The sequence below is a fragment of the Neolamprologus brichardi genome, chromosome 17, assembly GCF_056152115.1.
Source record: "Neolamprologus brichardi isolate AB-2024 chromosome 17, ASM5615211v1, whole genome shotgun sequence".
Classification (NCBI taxonomy): Eukaryota; Metazoa; Chordata; class Actinopteri; order Cichliformes; family Cichlidae; genus Neolamprologus; species Neolamprologus brichardi.
In genome coordinates this window covers 16184353-16205489 of record NC_142120.1, presented here as the reverse complement: position 1 = coordinate 16205489, position 21137 = coordinate 16184353, and the positions used below count along the sequence as shown (strand labels likewise).

The following is a 21137-nucleotide window of genomic DNA, read 5'->3' as shown; positions in this document are numbered from 1 at the left end:
CTGATGCTTGGTTTGAAATTTAGCGGGTCATCTTGGCCACGTTTATGTATATAAGTGCATGAGTTGCTGGGTTGGGTCTGGTCTTATTACTGCTGGGCGACAAACTGCATTCTGAGAGGAGAAATTACAGTGCTGGGCTGCATTCTCACTTATACTGCAGCTCCAACTCCAAGGCCAGATGGAAGTTGACAGAGCATGGGACAGCTGCAAGACCCACTGCTATGTGGTAAATGCATGCTGAAATAGCCAAATTAATAGAAGGGGCTCAAGTCCAAACCAGGGTTCAATATCAGGCTACATTTTAGTGCTTTGAGCTGTTATCCAGTCAGCCAGACATCAATATTTACTGCTGCCATGGCACGACGAGAGGCAGAAAGGAGGAGGAGGCAGCCATTTTGGTACAGGGGCGACTTTGTGCCACTGTCAGGAAATCCCCCCTTTGTGGTGCGTTGGTGCACCACCTTGGGATTGATGTTTCTTAGTAGAGGTCTGAATGTGACAGAAATACTGCAAGTGCTGTTGCCCATTCGTTAGTTGTGTAAGTAGTGTATTGGAAAGTCTGACGCATGTGCAAGCCTACTGTAAAAATGCAAAAGGTTAAAAATAGCAGACCAAACTAAATGAGGGTCTTGTTTTCCAGCTCTTAGAATTCTTGCATACAGCATGTTGCTCTGAAATGCTAAATTTCATGTGAAACACGAGCTCAAAAAAGCTTGATTAGTCCAGTTTTATTTTTATATTTTTTGAATTTCAGAATCTCTTTGTTAGTCATCAGGGGTTAATTTAAAAGCAGATGAAAGTGCTGACACAAAATGAGGCAACCAGGCAACAAGATAACATTAAAACTTCTGTGTAAACCTAGAAATGCGAGAAAGGAACAGAACATAAGCTGAAGATATGGGAGTAAGCGTAACACTGAGGGAAATTACAATTTATGGATATAAAAGGTTAGCTGTATTTCTTTTGACTAGCAGATTCATTGGCCTCACATCTGTTTCCCAGGGGAAGACACTTTTCTGCCTCGTAAGCACAAAAGAGTTTCCCGTCATCACCATGACAACCGTACTTCTGTATACCTTACAAAACCTTTGTGCGCCCCTCCAGACCTCTCTCCGTCTACTTGGTTTTAGCCAATCTCGTCCTTCTGCTCAGGGAAACTTTGATTACCAGCACACACTTTTTCAACCACTACAAGGCCTATTATGGTCAAATGAAACACTATGGCCAGCCAGGAGCAGCATCTCCTCCCCTGTAAATCTGAGAACGTTGTCTCATGCTCAGAGTGCTGTGACAAGACAAGGTCAAGGGGTTGCTCCTCCAGGTGATGTGTTTCCATAAGTCCATGGAGAGGAAATGCACATATATGGTGTGGTCTTTATTTATTACTGGCTCTTTTAACTGGATGACTGCAGAATCTCCTCCTTCTGCAAGCTCTGCACCTCTTCTAAAACAACAGCCCCTGAGTGCATGAGGGATTTAAGAGATTGGATCTCTTCAGATCTATGATGTGATTTTTTTTTTTTTATCTATTGTGTATTTACAGAATAACTTATGATGTGATTGTGTACGTTTTTCAGCTTTCTGGCCGAAGCTGAAAATATCTCTACCCGAAGCAGTAATCTCAGGATGTAAACGGTTGAGTGGTCTGGATACTGTAAAATGAATTTGACAGTAACACAGAAGGACTGTCTGCCTTCGTGAACTGCTGAACACAGCAGGAAATCAGGGACAATTCAAGAGTCTTAGCATGCATGCAGACAGTAATGGGGGGGTGCTGTTGAGACCAATAACACAAACACAGGGACATCGAAAAGCTTGTCATTCAGCTCCGGGTTCCCACTCAGTGTTTCCTCTGTTTGTCTCTTTTGTAGATATTGGCACCGCTAGTCGATAGCTACATCCCTCTGATTTATCTGTTGGCTAATAAAGTCTTGAGACTTGTCACGCATAAAATGAAAGGTAAATAGAAAGGTAGACTTGGTTCTGGACTAGGTCTGTCATATAACGACTCCTCAAAGAAGCAGGCTCAATTTGTCTACACAAGAGCATTAGGGGGAAAGTGTCAAACGCCTGCTGTGTGCCTTTATTCATTTCATATAGCTTTGTTCTTAATATTCTGCTCTGAAATTACTTCTGGTGGATTTAAAGTTGCATTTTACAGTATTTTTTATTTTTTTTTGATCATTTAACGTCCCCTTCAAGCTGCAGCACAGAATGTACATATTTCCACATATTTATAAGGAATCAGCAGCTCCGGATTCAACTCATCAGGTTAAAACAATGGCTGGCAACCCATCTGGTTCTGTAGTGTAGTGGTTATCACATCTGCTTTACACGCAGAAGGTCCTGGGTTCAATCCCCAGCAGTACCACGAATGTTATCTTACCCTTAACTCTTTGCCACATACAGACATCTTCACCCTTAGAGAGGAGTTTTGACCCTTCAGTAGATATAGAAATAAAAATGTGGTTTGATGACCGTTAAATTAAAATAGGTTTTTCCATCTTTAGCCATCGTAGCTGTGAGATCGATCTCATTAATTTCTCATGCGTTTTGTTAGAGAAGCAGGACTGAAACATGGCAGAAACATCTTGGTTGAGAAAAAATGAAAGAAGGGTTACTGCATTTAGCTGTCTAAGAGGGAAAGAATTAAAGAAAAGTGCTGCGGCTGGTCCCACGCTCCACAGAAGTTTACATTAAAATGCACAGATTTACCGCAGAAAAAGAGTATGTTTACATTTTGCCACAAAAACTGAGAATATTCTTAAGTCTTTATCCATTATAATGAGATAGAAAGCTTAAGCTGACAGACGGTACCCACTCTAACACTTACAACCACTAGCTGCCTGCAAGGCTTCGCCACACCTAATTTGTCACTGGACTGTAACTTTGTTTTCTGTGCCTTTTGGGTCATTTTTAAAGCTTGTTTTAAGCTGATGATTTAGCCACTGCCCCTCCACCCACTGGTTTGTGAATCACGTCATTTTTAAAGCTTGAGCAACAACAGCATAATGTCGTCGCAATTTTGATGGTGTCTGTTTTAGAAAAAGGAGAAAATATAAGTTTGTGGAAGTGTTTACTAAAACTATACAAAAGCTTACAAAAATAGCAATTACACAATTATTGGCAATATTATCATATATAAGAATGAGTGGGTATTTATATCTCATTTAAAAAAATCACAAGCATAGTAAAAACCTGGCTAGTGACAACCCTGCTGTAAAACAAAGCAGGTGAAATTAGGTAGAAATATGCATAAACAAAGAAGCTTCCTACACAGCACAGCAGATTGAATTTGTGAATTTTGCCAGCAGCGCTTTAGTAGAGACTAAAAGTAGTCAAATTCATTATCCATCTAGAACTGACACATCAAAGTCATTTTACATCACAGGCTGCATACAGCCCACTTTGGTCTGAAGTGGACCGAACCAGTGAAACTTGATAAATGTGTAAAATTACAGAAAAAGTGCTTTTTTTCTCCGCACTTTTTTCTATTTGGTATAGATACTTTCTGCAGTAAATAGCAGAAAATCTAGAACTATTTTGTCCAGTGGGCAGGATTAGAGTCTTTCCCGAGCCAATTCTGGCCCGTGCGCTTTATGTTTGACACCCCTGAACAGCTCATCAGCAAGCAGACCCAAAGGGAGTACGCATTTTGACAATAAAAGAAGCCAGGTGCCTGCTCGCCTGTGTCCGACACTATAAACACCACTCTCCCTGCGATAAATGTTAGGCATACGTAGGTACTACACACTGCACACATGACTCACATCACTGTATACAGATTCCCAAGATGCTATCTGTCTTCTCTCCTACTCTGGCCCAGGAATGGCCCGACTGCTTCCCTCCTTTAAGGGTAAGACTGTGCCGTGATGCTGACACTTTTCTTTTATCCCCAAAGGATGTGTGCGTGTGTGTACTTGAGAGTCTTGACAAGTTTCTCTCTTTGTCGTGGCTTCAAGAGAAGGCATCCGAGTGCAGTTATTCACCCTGATTGAAGACTTCATGTGCTTTTGCAACATCAATGTTCAATCATGAGAAAGTGGAGAGGGGACGCAGTTTCCTGCCCCCAACTGCGGGGTCTAGTTTGGTTGTGTCAACACTGTCCAAGCCTGTGGTCAGATCAAAAGCCGTCTCTAGTGTAAGGACTACAGTTGGATATTTGGTGTCCAAAAAGATCCCCACTTCCTTTTTCCCATACCCTGACCCCACAGCTCCTCGACCCCGAGCAAAGCTGGATCACGTGATCTCAGTGGTTCGACTCATCAGAGGCTTAAAAATGAGTTTTAAAGAAGCAGGAGCGGCACCAAGCTTCAGTTTTTGGATGTAACCTGTCATGCTTTAGTGCTGTGCACTGATTTCAGCTTGTGGTTAATGATGCAACCTTGCCCCCAGCTGAACCAGCAATGACGTTACACTTGAAACTCTGTCAATTTTCCTTAGGAACAGCTGAGGGCGCTGTTGTTTATTAGATAATCAGGAGACTTGCTTACACTCAACATGAACAAATCTGTATGCTTTATGAACTGGGTACAGCTTATCACTTATCGTTTGAAGAAACAAACAGTACCGTATTTTCTTTTCTGAAACCGTGCCCTGATCCTTCCTTTCTAACTGGCAGCTAAATGGTGCTTCTTCTTCTGCTTTTTGTTGTTTAGACAGACGCTGTCCTCCTCAGAACATGCGATTAAACTTCCTGGATATCACATAGACCAAAAACACTCACTGCTATATTTTACTGGGTCCCATTTGGTCCCACTTTTATTATTATACAAAATATAAATGGGAGATAACAGAACAAAGTGCTCCAGTCCTTGGGAATTATTTTTTTAAAATCTGTTTTGTCATTATAAATGGCTGTTGAGTAAACTTGTAACTTACAGAGCAAAATACTCCTGAAATAACGATGATGTATGAAATAATGTCCAAAACACTCCTGGATAATTTCGTGGCGTCGTCTGGGAGGCCTGTCTAAAATGGGGAAGAGCAGAAAGCTGAGATCCTTCAATGTGTGCAGCAAAAACCTGGAGATTTTTAATCTGTCAGCATTGCTGTGGTCTGCTGGGGGGCCAGCACGAGATCTGGTGACATCAAGGAAGCGTCAAGAAACATATTAGGAAGGCTGGCTTTGGAATTAGTTGGAAACTGGATATCTGATTCACTCCACTGCCACAAACACACATGCAGGAAATCTTTCATATTGTATGCTTTCACTCTCTATAATAGAATACATCTGTCTGGCAGACTCATCTGCCAAATATTCTTCTTCTTATGATTATGATGTCATCAGTCTTTTCACAGGTGTAACAAAAAATTTCCCCAAATATAGAATACATAAAGTATTTCTAATCTCATCACCTAATCAAGACTTCATGTGTGGAAAAGTTACTTTAAATCTGTAGTAAAACTGTCAATTTTACCATGTATTTTAATTACATTTATTTGTTTGTAATGTAGTTGGATGGTTCTGTGGTTTCCACGATAGCGCAGTATGTCTGGAGTGAATGTACAGCGATGCTGTATGTTTTACCGCAAAATATGTCTAAAGTTGTCATTTGAGTCTATTAAAGTTTTCACTAGAATATTTTGACTTGTTACATTGGGAAAAATACTTAAATTTAATGTAAGTTATATGGTAATGTTTCATTAATTGTCAAAATGGTTATCCAGACAAAAATTCTCTAGTGTCGTAGCTATTATATACGAACATCTTGATTGCTAATAAATATAATCCTGAGAACGTTTCATACTGTTAAAAACATTGACTAACGTCTTTTGTTCCACAACCTGGAAATCGTCACTAACCGAAGAAAATTAGCCGCTAAAGTGAGGAGTTGACGATAAAAGAAGGTGCGGACCTTAGTTTTATCTAGATAACATTTAACCCGTTTAGCGTTAAATGCATAGTATTTTATTATGATCAGTATTTGAGCTAAATCGGGGAGTTTTCAGAGATGATCTAAACTGATTTGCTGTGAACGGACTTGATGGCTAACAATAGTAACTGACTTGATAATTTCCATCTCCCAGGTAAACGTTACCGTTACCGTTAACTCTTGTTGTAACAGTTAATCTTCGTTGTCCAGGCTCGTTTGTATTTTTTGTGCAGAATACCTCTGAACAACTTGGCACATTTCAATGATCTGACCATGAGACGGAGCCCGACGAGACCCCTGATTCTCAAAAGAAGAAAACTGCCTCTTCATCAAAATGCGACGGATTCACAGCCTGGAGAATCAGGCTCCAAAGATCCGTCAATACCAGCTGCCGCTCAGAGCTTTCCTGGTGGTATCTGCATCATGGACCATCCATCCAAGTCTGATACTCAGGTGGTTGTCAGTCCCGAAAAAGAAGAAGTTCAAAGTGTTAATGGGGCCCTCACAGCTAAAGGCAATGAATGCGGTGCCCAGGGCCCAAACAAGTTCATTCTTCTGAGTGGGAGTGGCAACAAGTGGGACTATGGACCTGATCCTCAGTCTGCTGCTGAAGCGGCTGCTACAAGGAGTACAGAAGAACATAAAGTCAAAGCTGAAACTACACGCAGTTTCCCAGGTGACAAACTTCTAACTGAAATTAAACCATGTATGGAAAAAAAAAAAACAAGGTTTTTTTTTAATGTTTAGGATAATACTTAAAGTATAAGTTTGGAATTGAATGCTTGTTTTTCTCTCTGTCTGATTTGATAATCTGTATTTAACTCCTCCTCTGTTTAAGCAACAATGTTTTTTCCCTTTTACTTTACTAGTGAATAAGGATGTAAACTGCGGTCCCTTTGATGACAGCCTTACCGACCTTCAGTGGTTGGGTAGGATGAGCACATGTGCCTTGGAGCCAAACTCTACAAAGCAGCTCAGCAGCAAGGAGAACCAAAACTCTTTACAGACTTTTCAGGTTCAGTGCTTTTTCTTGTCACCTGCTCTCTTTCCTAACCAATTGGTCATGGTTGTGATTTATAATGACAGCAATAGTAGTCTGATTACAGAAAATAGTTATGCTGTCAAATTTACTGACTGTTGTTTGTTTCTTTGTTGTTTGTCATATAGGCACACAATACACATACCAGTGCAGAAGCTCCTCAGCAACACATTTCAGAGAGGCCACCATACTCCTACATGGCCATGATCCAGTTTGCTATCAATAGCAGAAAGAACCGGAGGATGACCCTCAAAGAGATTTACATGTGGATTGAGGACAACTTCCCTTACTATAGAGATGTGGGCAAACCAGGCTGGAAGGTACTTTAGAGCTGCTGAAAGTGTGATATGTTTCCAGCTCTGCAGCAAGCAGCAGCTTTCAAAGACTTTTTCTTTTCATTTATAATTGCAGAATTCCATCCGCCATAACCTCTCTCTGCATGACCTGTTCATTCGTGAAACATCTCCAGATGGTAAAATGTCTTTCTGGACTATCCGACCTGAAGCCAATCGATGCCTCACACTTGATCATGTGTACAAGGTGAGTGCAGCTGACTCATTGCTTTTACATCGGTGATATCTGGGAACGTTTGTGTTACTTGGCCTGAATGTTTTGTTGCAAGAATGCTTGTTAAATGCTTATTGTTTTACCTTGTGTTTATATAATGATTTTGCTTGGATCCTTGTTTTTCAATTTTTTTTTTCATGGCTGACACCTTGAGAGTGTTTTGAGATTCCTCATGTTGTTTTTCGTCTTATTTCCCCCCCCCCTAATCTCACTTCACATCTCTCTCTGTAGCCGGGCTGTGATCCAGTGACTGCCACTGTTCCTGTGCCAATGCTTTTACTGGCTAATTAAGTAAGACTAATTTACCCCCTTTCTTTCTTTTTTCTTTTAGTTCTTCAGGAGCCATCTTCAAATCAGAACCTCAGAAAAATCTGAACGTTCATGAATCTATTTGTCACCAGACTTTCAGACCCACAGGTTGTAGCTACACCTTTTTTTGTTGCAGGAGGAGACAAGAGCAGCAGGAAAGCAAAGAGGCTGAAGTCAGTCTGATAGACTGATGTGCTTTAAGAGCACTTGTTTCTTCTAATGTCTGGTATCCATACAATCATAAAACTTTTATTCCTCTCATATCGGTAAAGGCGTAGGGTCAGTTATCAAGGGCCAAATTTTGGACAGAACGCCAAGTTACAAGTGTTGTTAGGTGGCAGCACAGTAAGGCTCCTAACTGATATAATTTCTGTCTCATCTTACTTTTCACAGCACCAAAAGAGGACACTTCCAGATGCACGAAAAACACCAACTAGCTCTGGTGAGTTAAAAGAAATGTATGAGTTGTTTTATAAATTTGAGACTTGAGAAAAATCAGAGGTTGGCAAATTGCTGTTTAGTTTGGAAATGTGTAGTGCAATGTTGTTGTGTTTTCTGTGTTCAGAGAGAAAGATGAAACCTCTTTTGCCTCGAACTGATTCGTACTTGGTGCCCATACAGCTCCCCGTCACTCCTTCTGTCTACCTGCCTTCCACTTCTACCCCTTTTCCTCCGCCCTGCTCCCAGCAGAATGGGAACAATTCACGAGGAACAAAGAGAGTCCGCATAGCACCGAAGGTAAGGAATTTCTCATATATTTCAGCTTTTTAAAAATGTGTTGTTGTTGTTGTTTTACTTCATAAGCTATGCAAGTTGCAAACTGCTTTTCAAAACAAGTATTTCTTGGAACTCCCTACAGTTTACATTGACAACATTATGTGCATAGAGATGAGTATGAACTTCACCCATACCACTAAGAGTTTAATGGGAATGGTTGCATGTCTGACAGGTGACACAAAGTGATTCCCCAGCTGTGATGATATCTCCTCAGAAGAATACGGACTTTAAGGTAGAAGTGAAGGAGGAGCTGGTATGTGTTCCAATTAAATGCAAGACCCCCAAAGCTCCTCCAAAGAGACAAGCCAGCAGCTCACGGCGCAAACAGCGTTTGGTTCTCTCTGTGAATGAAGAGCCTGTTCTCCTCTGCCACGAAAGTAATTTCTTTGACTCTGGCGTAGCCTCTGATGCTTCGACATTCCAGGACAATCCACATATTGAGCTGGATGAAGACAAGCATGGGCAGGAAATCCCAGATAGGGAGTTCTCATTCAAAACCCCGATAAAAAGTAGCAGCCATTTGACCCCATCCACCCCCAGCAAGCTGCCTTCTTATGTTGCATCTTTTAAAGTGATCCCGGTGGGCAAAGGAAGTCAAAATATTCAGGACTTCAGCCCTAGCCATACACCAGGTGGTCCCACAGTTACTCCACAACATGACTACACCACCTTCAGCTTCAGCAGCACTCCCTTTAAAGACTTGCCTCTGTTTAACTCCCCAAGAGAGCTGCTCACATCCGCTCCCTCCAGAGTGACTGGACCAGCAGAGTCGCCCACCGAATGCCTCAAAAGTAGCTGCTCCAGAGAGCTTCTGCAGGGAGGCAGTTCCACAGCAGCCAATTGCTCAATCACAGAGGGCCTTCTCTCGGATACCATGAATGACAGCCTGAGCAAGATATTGGTGGATATTAGCTTTTCTGGTCTGGATGATGACGACTTTGGTATGGCGAACATCAGCTGGTCTGAGTTCATCCCTCAGTTGAAGTAGCCAGAGGGCCGAAACACATTCTATGGCTAAGCAGTGTCACCTGTTTCTTTTTCCTTTTTTTTTCTTTGTGTAAACACTACATGATTAGGCCCACACCAAAGCAGCAAGACAGAAACAAATCTAGATCTGACACTATTTAAACCACCCGACTTGTCCATATTGAAGATGATTTCTCTCAATAGAAGGCGAGGCTGTTGATGTAGGAAGAAATTTCTAGTGCTCTAGAGTGCTCTAATTTACTCTGGTTGTCAAATATTCAGAAGCATATTTATCATTATACCAAAACAACTTCAAATAAGGCCCACTTGATGCTGTCATTTTCAATTTCTTATTGGAGACTTATTCAGACCTCCTTTTTGCAGTAGTTTAGGAGCTTTTAGCTTTAAGTTTCTTTTACATTTGCTTTGCTGCTGGAGGGTTCTGGCTACCACATGAGGGGGAAAATGTAACATAGTTAAATAGATTGCAGGGATGCTTCAGTTTCAATTACCGTTTGATATTTTTTCCTGTTCATACACCAGGTGGTCCCACAGTTACTCCACAACACGACAACACCACCTTCAGCTTCAGCAGCACTCCCTTTAAAGACTTGCCTCTATTTAACTCCCCAACTGAGCTTCTCACATCCGCTCCGTCCAGAGTGACCGGACCAGCAGAGTCGCCCACCGGATGCGTCACAAGTAGTTACTCCAGAAAGCTTATGTGGGGAGGAGGCACCCCACCAGCCAATCCCTCAATCACAGAGGGCCTCGTCTCAGATACCTTGAACGACAACCTGAACAAGATATTGTTGGATATTAGCTTGTCTAGTCTTGATGATGATGACCTTGGTATGGCGAACATGAGCTGGTCTGAGTTGTTCCCTCAGCTGAAGTAGTCAGAGGGCCGACACAGACTCTATTGCTAACCAGTGTCCCTTGTTTTTGAGGGGGAAAAGTGTAACATCATTCTTTCTTTGAATTTCTTCACATATTTGGCCTCTTTGTGTTTTACGGTTTTCCTTTTTTGCTGTATTTGTCTGTCTTCTTGAAGGACATGAATTCATTTCTTGAAGGAATTTATTATATGTGTCAATAATTAATTACATTTTAAATTAAATAAATAAATAAATGTGTCGTTAATTAATTAACTAACCCTCTGGGTTTCTTCAAAATCACTATCCTTTCAGCTTGTTCTTGGCCAAAAGTATCCATCAACAGATTAGGTGTGTAATTTTTATTATTTTTTTGTGGGGTTTTTGTGCTATTTTTCTGCATACATTTTTAAACTAACATCAGTTCTTTTTTATAAATATAAAAAACCCATTACTTTTTACATTTTTAACCCTTGAAACACCAGTTTGTTTGTACAATGCACTTGTTGGAAGACAAAGTGTAATCGATTAACATCAACAGTGATTATTTTCTATTGTTATTTTTGTGCAGGGAAAGCGAAATAGAGCAAACTTTCTCTCAGCTTGTTCGTTTGTAAGTATTCATAAACAGAGAAAATCATAAAATCCCATTTTTCTTCCAAGTAATACATGCAATCTGATTTATTTTTAACCGTCACTGCAGCTACAATTATATCAATAATTAACAGTATCAATGATTTTTATGCGTTATTATATTTTTGCACAGTGACAGAAAAACAGAAAAACTCCCACTCGGCTTGTTCGTGGCTAAAAATGGCCAACCTGTTGTTTACATTCACAAAATGCTATAAAATTCAAATATATTAAAACATTTTTCTACTTTCATTGACTTGATTTTTTTTAAAATAAGAATCAGTTCTGGTCCTTAAAACCAAAATTTCATTCAAGTTCCCTTGAATGAACCCTGGTAACCCTTTCAATACCAGTTAGATCACATAATTGTAATGATCTACAAAGAGATAAAACCATAAAATCCCTATTTTCTTTTTGCAAATATTACTTGCAATCTGATTTATTTACTAACCATCATTGCTGTTAAATGTATAGCAATAATTAACAGTATTAATGATTACTGTTGTAAAGACTCACCTTTCAGCACACTCACTGCACCTTGTTTCTTTTTCTCACCTTTGATTGGGTGTGGTCCGTGCCCATAATTGCGCTCACCTGTCACCTGTTAAATAAGGACTGCACTCACCTACAGCTCACTCTTTCTTCACTCCCACATGGGGCGGCAGCTGAGGTGAGTTTCTGTTTGAGTCTCCTGAGTTCATGTATCATTTTGAGTTCCGGAGTGACATAAATCACACTTTGTTTCCTTGAGAGTCAGCAGTCCATGTGTGTCTTTCCCTACTGATTATTCAAATAAAAGGAGAAACCTGTGATTGATGACTGTTCATTCTCATTCTGATCGGATGAACCCATGATGGTAACAATCTCCAACCTCCTCTGAGCCTTCATTCAAAACAATTATATATGCATCATTACATTTTTGTGCAGTGAAAGATAACAAGAAAAACTCCCTCTCAGCTTGTTCATGGCCAAAAAATGGCCACCTCCTGTTTACATTCACAAAGGGCTAAAAAAGTGATAAACTTGATTTATTAAACTAGCACCAGTCCTTGTCATGAAAACCAAAATATTTTTTAATTTAGAAATTATAACCTTCAAACCTATATTTTAATTTACAGCCTTGAACTTTCTGTTGGAAATTCAATTCTACCCTTCTGTCACACAAAACCTTCTTCACTTATGTTTCTACTGAGATTTCTGATTTCTAAAAACACAACAACAATGATTGGGTCTCGGATTCGTTTAAGGGAATCGTTTAACGTAGTATTGCATGGCAAGATCATCTCCTTTCAAACAGAACAAAAGGAGTAAATATATATGTTTGTGGAAGTGTTTACTAAAACTATACAAAAGCTTACAAAAGCAATTACACAATTATTTACAATTTTATGATATATATAAAAATGAGCAGATATTTATATCTGATTTAAAAAAATCACGAGCATAGTAAAAACCTGGCTATAGTGACAACCCTGCTGTAAAACAAAGCAGGTGAAATTATGTAAAAATATGCATAAATAAAGAAGCTTCCTACGCAGCACAGCAGATTGAATTTGAATGTTGCCAGCAGCGCTTTAGTAGAGACTAAAAGTAGTCAAATTCATTATCCATATAGAACTGACACATCAAAGTCATTTTACATCACAGGCTGCATACAGCCCACTTTGGTCTGAAGTGGACCGAACCAGTGAAACTTGATAAATGTGTAAAATTACAGAAAAACTTTTTTCTATTTGGTATAGATACAGACCTTTCTGTAGTAAATAGCAGAAAATCTGGAACTATTTTGTCCAGTGGGCTGGATTAGAGTCTTTCCCGAGCCGATTCTGGCCCGTGCGTTTTATGTTTGACACCCCTGAACAGCTCATCAGCAAGCAGACCCAAAGGGAGTACGCATTTTGACAATAAAAGAAGCCAGGTGCCTGCTCGCCTGTGTCCGACACTATAAACACCACTCTCCCTGCGATAAATGTTAGGCATACGTAGGTACTACACACTGCACACATGACTCGCATCACTGTATACAGATTCCCAAGATGCTATCTGTCTTCTCTCCTACTCTGGCCCAGGAATGGCCCGACTGCTTCCCTCCTTTAAGGGTAAGACTGTGCCGTGATGCTGACACTTTTCTTTCATCCCCAAAGGATGTGTGCGTGTGTGTACTTGAGAGTCTTGACAAGTTTCTCTCTTTGTCGTGGCTTCAAGAGAAGGCATCCGAGTGCAGTTATTTACCCTGAGTAAAGACTTCATGTGCTTTTGCAACATCAGTGTTCAATCATGAGAAAGTGGAGAGGGGACGCAGTTTCCTGCCCCCAACTGCGGGGTCTAGTTTGGTTGTGTCAACACTGTCCAAGCCTGTGGTCAGATCAAAAGCCGTCTCTAGTGTAAGGACTACAGTTGGATATTTGGTGTCCAAAAAGATCCCCACTTCCTTTTTCCCATACCCTGACCCCTCAGCTCCTCGACCCCGAGCAAAGCTGGATCACGTGATCTCAGTGGTTCGACTCATCAGAGGCTTAAAAATGAGTTTTAAAGAAGCAGGAGCGGCACCAAGCTTCAGTTTTGGATGTAACCTGTCATGCTTTAGTGCTGTGCACTGATTTCAGCTTGTGGTTAATGATGCAACCTTGCCCCCAGCTGAACCAGCAATGACGTTACACTTGAAACTGTCATTTTTCCTTAGGAACAGCAGAGGGCGCTGTTGTTTATTAGATAATCAGGAGACTTGCTTACACTCAACATGAAGAAATCCTCATCACTATATTTTAATTACATTTATTTGTTTGTCGGGATGGTTCTGTGGTTCCCAGGATAGCGCAGAATGTCTGGAGTGAATGTACCATGCTGTATGTTTTACCGCAAATTATGTCTAAAGTTGTAATTTGAGTCTATTGAAGTTTTCACTAGAATACATTTTGACTTGTTACATCGGAAAAAATACTTAACTTCAATGTAAGTTATATGGTAATGTTTCATTAATTGTCAAAATGGTTATCCAGCCATAAGTTTCTCGATTGCCGTAGCTATTACGAATATCCTGGGAACGTTTCATACAGTTAAAAACATTGACTAACGTCTTTTGTTCCACAACCTGGAAATCGTCGCCAACCGAAGAAAATTAGCCGCTAAAGTGAGGAGTTGACGATATAAAAAGAAGGTGCGTTAAATGCTTAGTATTTTATTATGATCAGTATTTGAGCTAAATCGGGGAGTTTTCCGAGTTGATCGAGACTGAATTGCTGTGAACGGACTTGATGGCTAACAACAGTAACTGACTTGATAATTTCCATCTCCCAGCGAAACGTTACAGTTTCTGTTAACTCTTGTAACAGTTAATCTTCGTTGTTCAGGCTCGTTTGTATTTTTTGTGCAGAATACCTCTGAACAACTTGGCACATTTCAATGATCTGACCATGAGACGGAGCCCGACGAGACCCCTGATTCTCAAAAGAAGAAAACTGCCTTTTCATCAAAATGCGACGGATTCACAGCCTGGAGAATCAGGCTCCAAAGATCCGTCAATACCAGCTGTCGTTCAGAGCTTTCCTGGTGGTATCCGCATCATGGACCATCCATCCAAGTCTGATACTCAGGTGGTTGTCAGTCCCGAAAAAGAAGAAGTTCAAAGTGTTATTGGGGCCCTCACAGCTAAAGGCAATGAATGCGGTGCCCAGGGCCCAAACAAATTCATTTGTGGGAGTGGCAACAAGTGGGACTATGGACCTGATTTTCAGTCTGCTGCTGAAGCGGCTGCTACAAGGAGTACAGAAGGACATAAAGTCAAAGCTGAAACTACACGCAGTTTCCCAGGTGACAAAGTTCTAACTGAAATTAAACCATGCACGGAAAAAAAAGTGTTTTTTTATGTTTAAGATAATACTTAAAGTATAAGTTTGGAATTGAATGCTTGTTTTTCTCTCTGTCTGATTTGATAATCTGTATTTAACTCCTCCTCTGTTTAAGCAACAATGTTTTTTCCCCTTTTACTTTACTAGTGAATAAGGATGTAAACTGCGGTCCCTTTGACGACAGCCTTACCGACCTTCAGTGGTTGGGTAGGATGAGCACATGCGCCTTGGAGCCAAACTCTACAAAGCAGCTCAGCAGCAAGAACCAAATCCCTTTATCACAGACTTTTCAGGTTCAGTGCTTTTTCTTGTCACCTGTTTTTTTTCTTTGCCCTTTATGTGCCGACACAACAATAACCCCAGACATGTTGCTTTATGTTCCCTATACACTCTTTCTTAACCAGTTAGTCATGACTGTGATTTATAGCAATAGTAGTCTGATTGCAGAAAATAATAATAATATTAATATTATTATTATTAATAATAATTATAAACATTATGTGCAATAATAATAATAATAATAATAATAATAATAATAATAATAATAAAAGAAGGCACAGCAAGCTGGATAGAAGAAGAGGATTGAAGTGACTGTGCAGAAGACGTAGTGCTTAACAGCTTAGAAAGGTAAGGAGGAGCAAGGTTATGAAGGGCCTTGAAGGTGAGTAGAAGAAGTTTGTATATTATCTGGAATTACACAGGGAGCCAGTGAATTCCCTGAAGAACAGAGGTGATGTGCTGGTAGGAGGGAGTTCTGGTAATAATGCGGGCAGCGGAGTTTTGAACCAGTTGAAGCTTATGGAGGGGTTTTTGGGGGAGACCATGCAAGAGAGAATTATAGTAGTCAAGTCGGGAGGTAACGAGACTATGGACAAGAATGGACGTAGACTTGGTGGAAAGAGAAGGACTTAATATGTTAATTTGCGTGGATGAAAATAGGCAGAACGGGTGAGATTATTGAAGTGAGATTTATAGGATAGTGAACTGTCTATGATGACACCAAGGCTCTTGATGAAGGGAAACCTGTGGAGTTGTCAATGGTGAGTGAGAAATGATTTGCCTTCAGTAGGTTGGATTAAGTGCCAATAAGGAGGATTTCAGTTTTATCCTCATTGAGCTTAAGAAAATTAGAGCTGAACCAGGATTTTAATTCAGATAGGCATTCTGTAAGGGAAGAACGTGGGAGGGAGGAATAAGCCTCGCAGGAGAGATATAACTGGGTGTCATCAGTAAAACAGTGAAAATGAAGATCAAATTTGTGGAAAATGGTACCAAGAGGGAGGATGTATATTGTGAAGAGAAGAGGGCCTAAGACTGAACCTTGGGGTACACCCGAAGTGACTGGGAATAGACGAGAGCAAAATGATTTAAGTTGAATAAACTGGGATTGGTCAAGAGTTGTGATTGGAACCAAGCTACGGATGTGTCAGAGATGCCAAGAGAGGAAAGTCTGCTTAGAAGGGTGCAGGAGAGATGAAAGGACTGAGCTCAGAATGTTGAGAAGACCAGAGTCAGCTCCAATTAGAAGTTCATTAGTGAATTTAAGTGAAAATAGTTACACTGTCAGATTTATTGACTGTTTGTTTGTTTGTTGTTTGTCATATAGGCACACAATACACATACCAGAGCAGAAGCTCCTGAGCAACCCATGTTAAAGAGGCCACCATACTCCTACATGGCCATGATCCAGTTTGCTATCAATAGCAGAAAGAACCGGAGGATGACCCTCAAAGAGATTTACATGTGGATTGAGGACAATTTCCCTTACTATAGAGATGTGGCCAAACCAGGCTGGAAGGTACTTTAGAACTGCTGAAAGTGTGATATGTTTCCAGCTCTGCAGCAAGCAGCAGTTTAAATCTTATCTAGATGCATCTCAATACTTTTTCTTTTTCTTTATAATTGCAGAATTCCATCCGCTATAACCTCTCTCTGCATCACATGTTCATTCGTGAAATGTCTCCAGATGGTAAAAAGTCTTTCTGGACTATCCGACCTGAAGCCAATCGATGCCTCACACTTGATCATGTGTGCAAGGTGAGTGCAGCTGACTCATTGCTTTTACATCGGTGATATCTGGGAACATTTGTGTTGCTTGGCCTAAATGTTTTGTTGCAAGAATGCTTGTTAAATGCTTATTGTCTTACCTTGTGTTTATATAATGATTTTCCTTGAATCCTTGTTTTTCAATCGTATTTTTGTATGTCTGACACCTTGAGAGTGTTTTGAGATTCCTCATGTTGTTTTTTGTCTTATTTTTCCCCCCCCAATCTCACTTCACATCTCTCTCTGTAGCCGGGCTGTGATCCAGTGACTGCCACTGTTCCTGTGCCAGTGCTTTTACTGGCTAATCAAGTAAGACTGATTTACCCCCTTTCTTTCTTTCTTTTTTTAGTTCTTCAGGAGCCATCTTCAAATCGCACTTATCGCAGCAGTAAGCCAAGAAGGGACAAAAAACCCAGAAGGTTCATGAATCCGGCTGTCAAGGGCCAAATTTACAAGTGTTGTTAGGTGGCAGCACAGTAAGGCTCCTAACTGATATAATTTCTGTCTCATCTTACTTTTCACAGCACCAAAAGAGGACACTTCCAGATGCAAGAAAAACACCAACTAGCTCTGGTGAGTTAAAAGAAATGTATGAGTTGTTTTATAAATTTGAGACTTGAGAAAAATCAGAGGTTGGAAAACTAATAGAAATTGCTGTTTAGTTTGGAAATGTGTAGTGCAATGTTGTTGTGTTTTCTGTGTTCAGAGAGAAAGATGAAACCTCTTTTGCCTCGAACTGATTCATACTTGGTGCCCATACAGCTCCCCGTCACTCCTTCTCTCTATCTGCCATCCACTTCTACCTCCTTTCCTGCTCCCAGCAGAAGGGGAACAGTTCACGAGGAACAAAGAGAGTCCACATAGTACCGAAGGTAAGGAATTTCTCATATATTTCAGCTTTTTAAAAATGTGTTGTTGTTGTTGTTTTACTTCATAAGCTATGCAAGTTGCAAACTGCTTTTCAAAACAAGTATTTCTTGGAACTCCCTACAGTTTACATTGACAACATTATGTGCATAGAGATGAGTATGAACTTCACCCATACCACTAAGAGTTTAATGGGAATGGTTGCATGTCTGACAGGTGACACAAAGTGATTCCCCAGCTGTGATGATATCTCCTCAGAAGAATATGGACTTTAAGGTAGAAGTGAAGGAGGAGCTAGTATGTGTTCCAATTAAATGCGAGACCCCCAAAGCTCCTCCAAAGAGACAAGCCAGCAGCTCACGGCGCAAACAGCGTTTGGTTCTCTCTGTGAATGAAGAGCCTGTTCTCCTCTGCCACGAAAGTAATTTCTTTGACTCTGGCGTAGCCTCCGATGCTTCGACATTCCATTTGACCTCATCCACCCCCAGCAAGCCACCTTCTTATGTTGCGTCTTTAAAAGTGACCCCGGTGGGCAAAGGAAGCCAAAATATTCTGCACTTGAGCCCTATTTGTATACCATGTGGTCCCACAGTTACTCCACAACATGACTACACCAACTTCAGCTTCAGCAGCACTCCCTTTAAAGACTTGCCTCTGTTTAACTCCCCAAGAGAGCTGCTCACATCTGCTCCCTCCAGAGTGACCGGACCAGCAGAGTCGCCCACCGAATGCCTCAAAAGTAGCTGCTCCAGAGAGCTTCTGCAGGGAGGCAGTTCCACAGCAGCCAATCGCTCAATCACAGAGGGCCTTCTCTCGGATACCGTAGACAACAACCTGAGCGAGATATTGGTGGATGTTAGCGTCTCTGGTCTGGATGATGACGACCTTGGTATGGCGAACATCAGCTGGTCTGAGTTCATCCCTCAGTTGAAGTAGTCAGAGGGCCGAAACACATTCTATGGCTAAGCAGTGTCACCTGTTTCTTTTTACCTTTTTTTTCTTTATGTAAACACTACATGATTAGGCCCACACCAAAGCAGCAAGACAGAAACAAATCTAGATCTGACACTATTTAAACCATCCGACTTTTCCATATTGAAGAGGATTTCTCTCAATAGAAAGCGAGGCTGTTGATGTAGGAAGAAATTTCTAGTGCTCTAGAGTGCTCTAATTTACTCTGGTTGTCAAATATTCAGAAGCATATTTATCATTATACCAAAACAACTTCAAATAAGGCCCACTTGATGCTGTCATTTTAAACTTCTTATTGGAGACTCATTCAGACCTCCTTTTTGCAGTAGTTTAGGAGCTTTTAGCTTCAAGTTTCTTTTACATTTGCTTTGCTGCTGGAGGGTTCTGGCTACAACATGAGGGGGAAAATGTAACATAGTTAAATAGATTGCAGGGATGCTTCAGTTTTAACCGTTTGATGTTTTTTTTCTTTGACTTTTTCATTCATTGCATCAATCAATAATTGCCTCAGTATCACTTCTTTTTCTTTGAATTTCTTCACATATTTGGGCCTCTTTGTATTTTATGGTTTTCCTATTTGGTCTTATTTATCTGTTTTCTTGAAGGATATAAATTCATTCCTTTAAGGAATTAATTATATGTGTCAACAATTAATTATATTTTGATATAAATAAATAAATGTGTCAAAAATTAATTAATTAACCCTCTGAGTTTGTCAGTCATTACTTTTTACGTCTTTAACCCTTAAAACACCAGTTTGTTTGTACAATGCACTTGTTGGAAGACAACCTCAAAACTCACCATTTCATATATTCACAATGCTACTGGATTAATGGAAGAGTCTGGGACATGTAATTGATTAACGTCAACATTGATTATCTTCTATTGTTATTTTTGTGCAGGGAAAGCAAAATAGATCAAACTATCTTTCAGCTTGTTTGTTTGTTCACAAATTGAGAAAATCATAAAATGTTTTCCGAAATAACACATGCAACCTGATCTATTTTTAACCATCATTGCAGCTACATGTATAGCAATAATGAACAGTATCAATGATTTTCATGCGATATTATATTTTTGTGCAGTTACAGAAAAACAGAGAAACTCTCTCTCAGCATGTTCATGTTGTTTGCATTCACAAAATGCTATAAAATTCAAATATGGCTAAATGATGGCTAAAGAACCAAACAGGACAGGCAAAAAACAAAACAAAACATTTTTCTACTTTGCCTGACTTGATTTTTTAAATTAGCACCAGTCCTAGTCGTGAAAACTAAAATATTTTTCAAATTCAGAAACTATAGCCTTCAAATACCAGTCAAATTACACATTACTGCTAACTTTTTAGGAAAAATAGCAATAAAGTTCAAATTTTTTCACCAGAAATGGCCATTTAATGACCAAACGACCACTACAATGAGCAAAATTTGTATTTCAGTGTGTGTGTGCATCCTCATTAGCAGCAGGATGTGCTAACCACAGTACCGTGGTCTTTGTAGGCACACTTCCACAGCTGGAGAAAGTGGCTGCTGTTCTAATCCTACAGGTGCACCTTTTGCATCTTTTTCTCATTTTGTTGGTGGGCTGTGGGTCACACTCTGATTCAGACTACTGTATCTTGGGATCAGTGGCAGAAGCGACTGATGAGCATCGGGGACAAAGCTATCTTGCAGCTGCTGAGGTCACCAGCATGCACCCCAGCTCTTCTAGGATCACTCTTCATTTGTAGATTTTAAAGGACTCCCACTCTTGTGAAGTGGTTTCCACGGGACAAAGGCATTATATTCCAAGACATCTAGGAGATTGTAGAAAAAAGCTAGCAGCCAGCAGCTAGTTTTCCTTCAACAACTCAAAGTGCCAACATCCTGCCTAGGTCATCCACACTGGACAAGCTGGGGAGGTAGCTTTGCGTTGTTTCCCCTGATTGTGCCAACAAGAACCAGTTTTCATCTGAGGAGTTTCTGTGCCAAGGTGAACCCCTTTCCCTTTTTTTTAAACTTTATAATAATATGTGTTATATATGTTATAAAGAAGTCAAAGGTAGATCTCAGGCTGCTAACACAGAGAACTGCATATAGGGTGGGCCATGGGCACTGGATTTTAAAGCAGTCTCTCTTCAGTAGTGGGACCCACATGGTTTTCCCTTCATGAGAGATCCACTCAGTCGCTGACTCCTTGTTCTCAGAAAATGCTACTATATTCTTTGCCATCAGGTCTTCGGCGTCGACCTCTGTGTCAGTAAAGTCACAGTGGGACCTGTCATAAAGACAAGAAAAAAAAATATGTTAGCAATCTGTCAAAAATGCATTTAAATAAAAATTACATTGCTATTAGGCAAATAAACTGAATTCACAATGTTAGA

The 21137-nt window shown here is 40.3% G+C and overlaps 1 protein-coding gene, 1 non-coding gene and 1 pseudogene across 5 annotated transcripts; all 3 read left to right on the top strand.

Moving 5' to 3' along the window:
- Positions 1-2298: 2298 nt before the first annotated feature.
- Positions 2299-2371, top strand: trnav-uac (transfer RNA valine (anticodon UAC)). The gene has a single exon. It is a non-coding gene; the product is annotated as a tRNA-Val (tRNA).
- A 3391-nt stretch (positions 2372-5762) lies between these two features.
- LOC148097899 (forkhead box protein M1-like) lies at positions 5763-10685 on the top strand. 3 transcript variants are annotated; one of them, XM_087830487.1, is made up of 9 exons: positions 5763-5850; positions 6110-6552; positions 6746-6891; positions 7044-7235; positions 7327-7455; positions 8185-8233; positions 8357-8529; positions 8741-9509; positions 10078-10685. In XM_087830487.1, the coding sequence occupies exons 2-9, from the start codon at positions 6150-6152 to the stop codon at positions 10431-10433; spliced, it is 2217 nt and encodes a 738-aa protein (XP_087686613.1). In that variant the 5' UTR covers positions 5763-5850; positions 6110-6149; the 3' UTR covers positions 10434-10685. The 3 variants fall into 3 exon arrangements, with proteins under 3 accessions (XP_087686613.1, XP_087686612.1, XP_087686611.1); XM_087830486.1 differs by having other exon boundaries at positions 5789-5850; positions 6087-6552; XM_087830485.1 differs by lacking the exon at positions 5763-5850 and having other exon boundaries at positions 5857-6552.
- Positions 10686-13738: 3053 nt separating this feature from the next.
- LOC102799630 (forkhead box protein M1-like) lies at positions 13739-19469 on the top strand (annotated as a pseudogene). Its single transcript, XR_015716638.1, has 9 exons — positions 13739-14199; positions 14416-14852; positions 15038-15183; positions 16497-16688; positions 16799-16927; positions 17186-17245; positions 17461-17509; positions 17643-17808; positions 18020-19469. The product of XR_015716638.1 is annotated as a forkhead box protein M1-like (transcript).
- The last annotated feature ends 1668 nt before the right edge of the window (positions 19470-21137 follow it).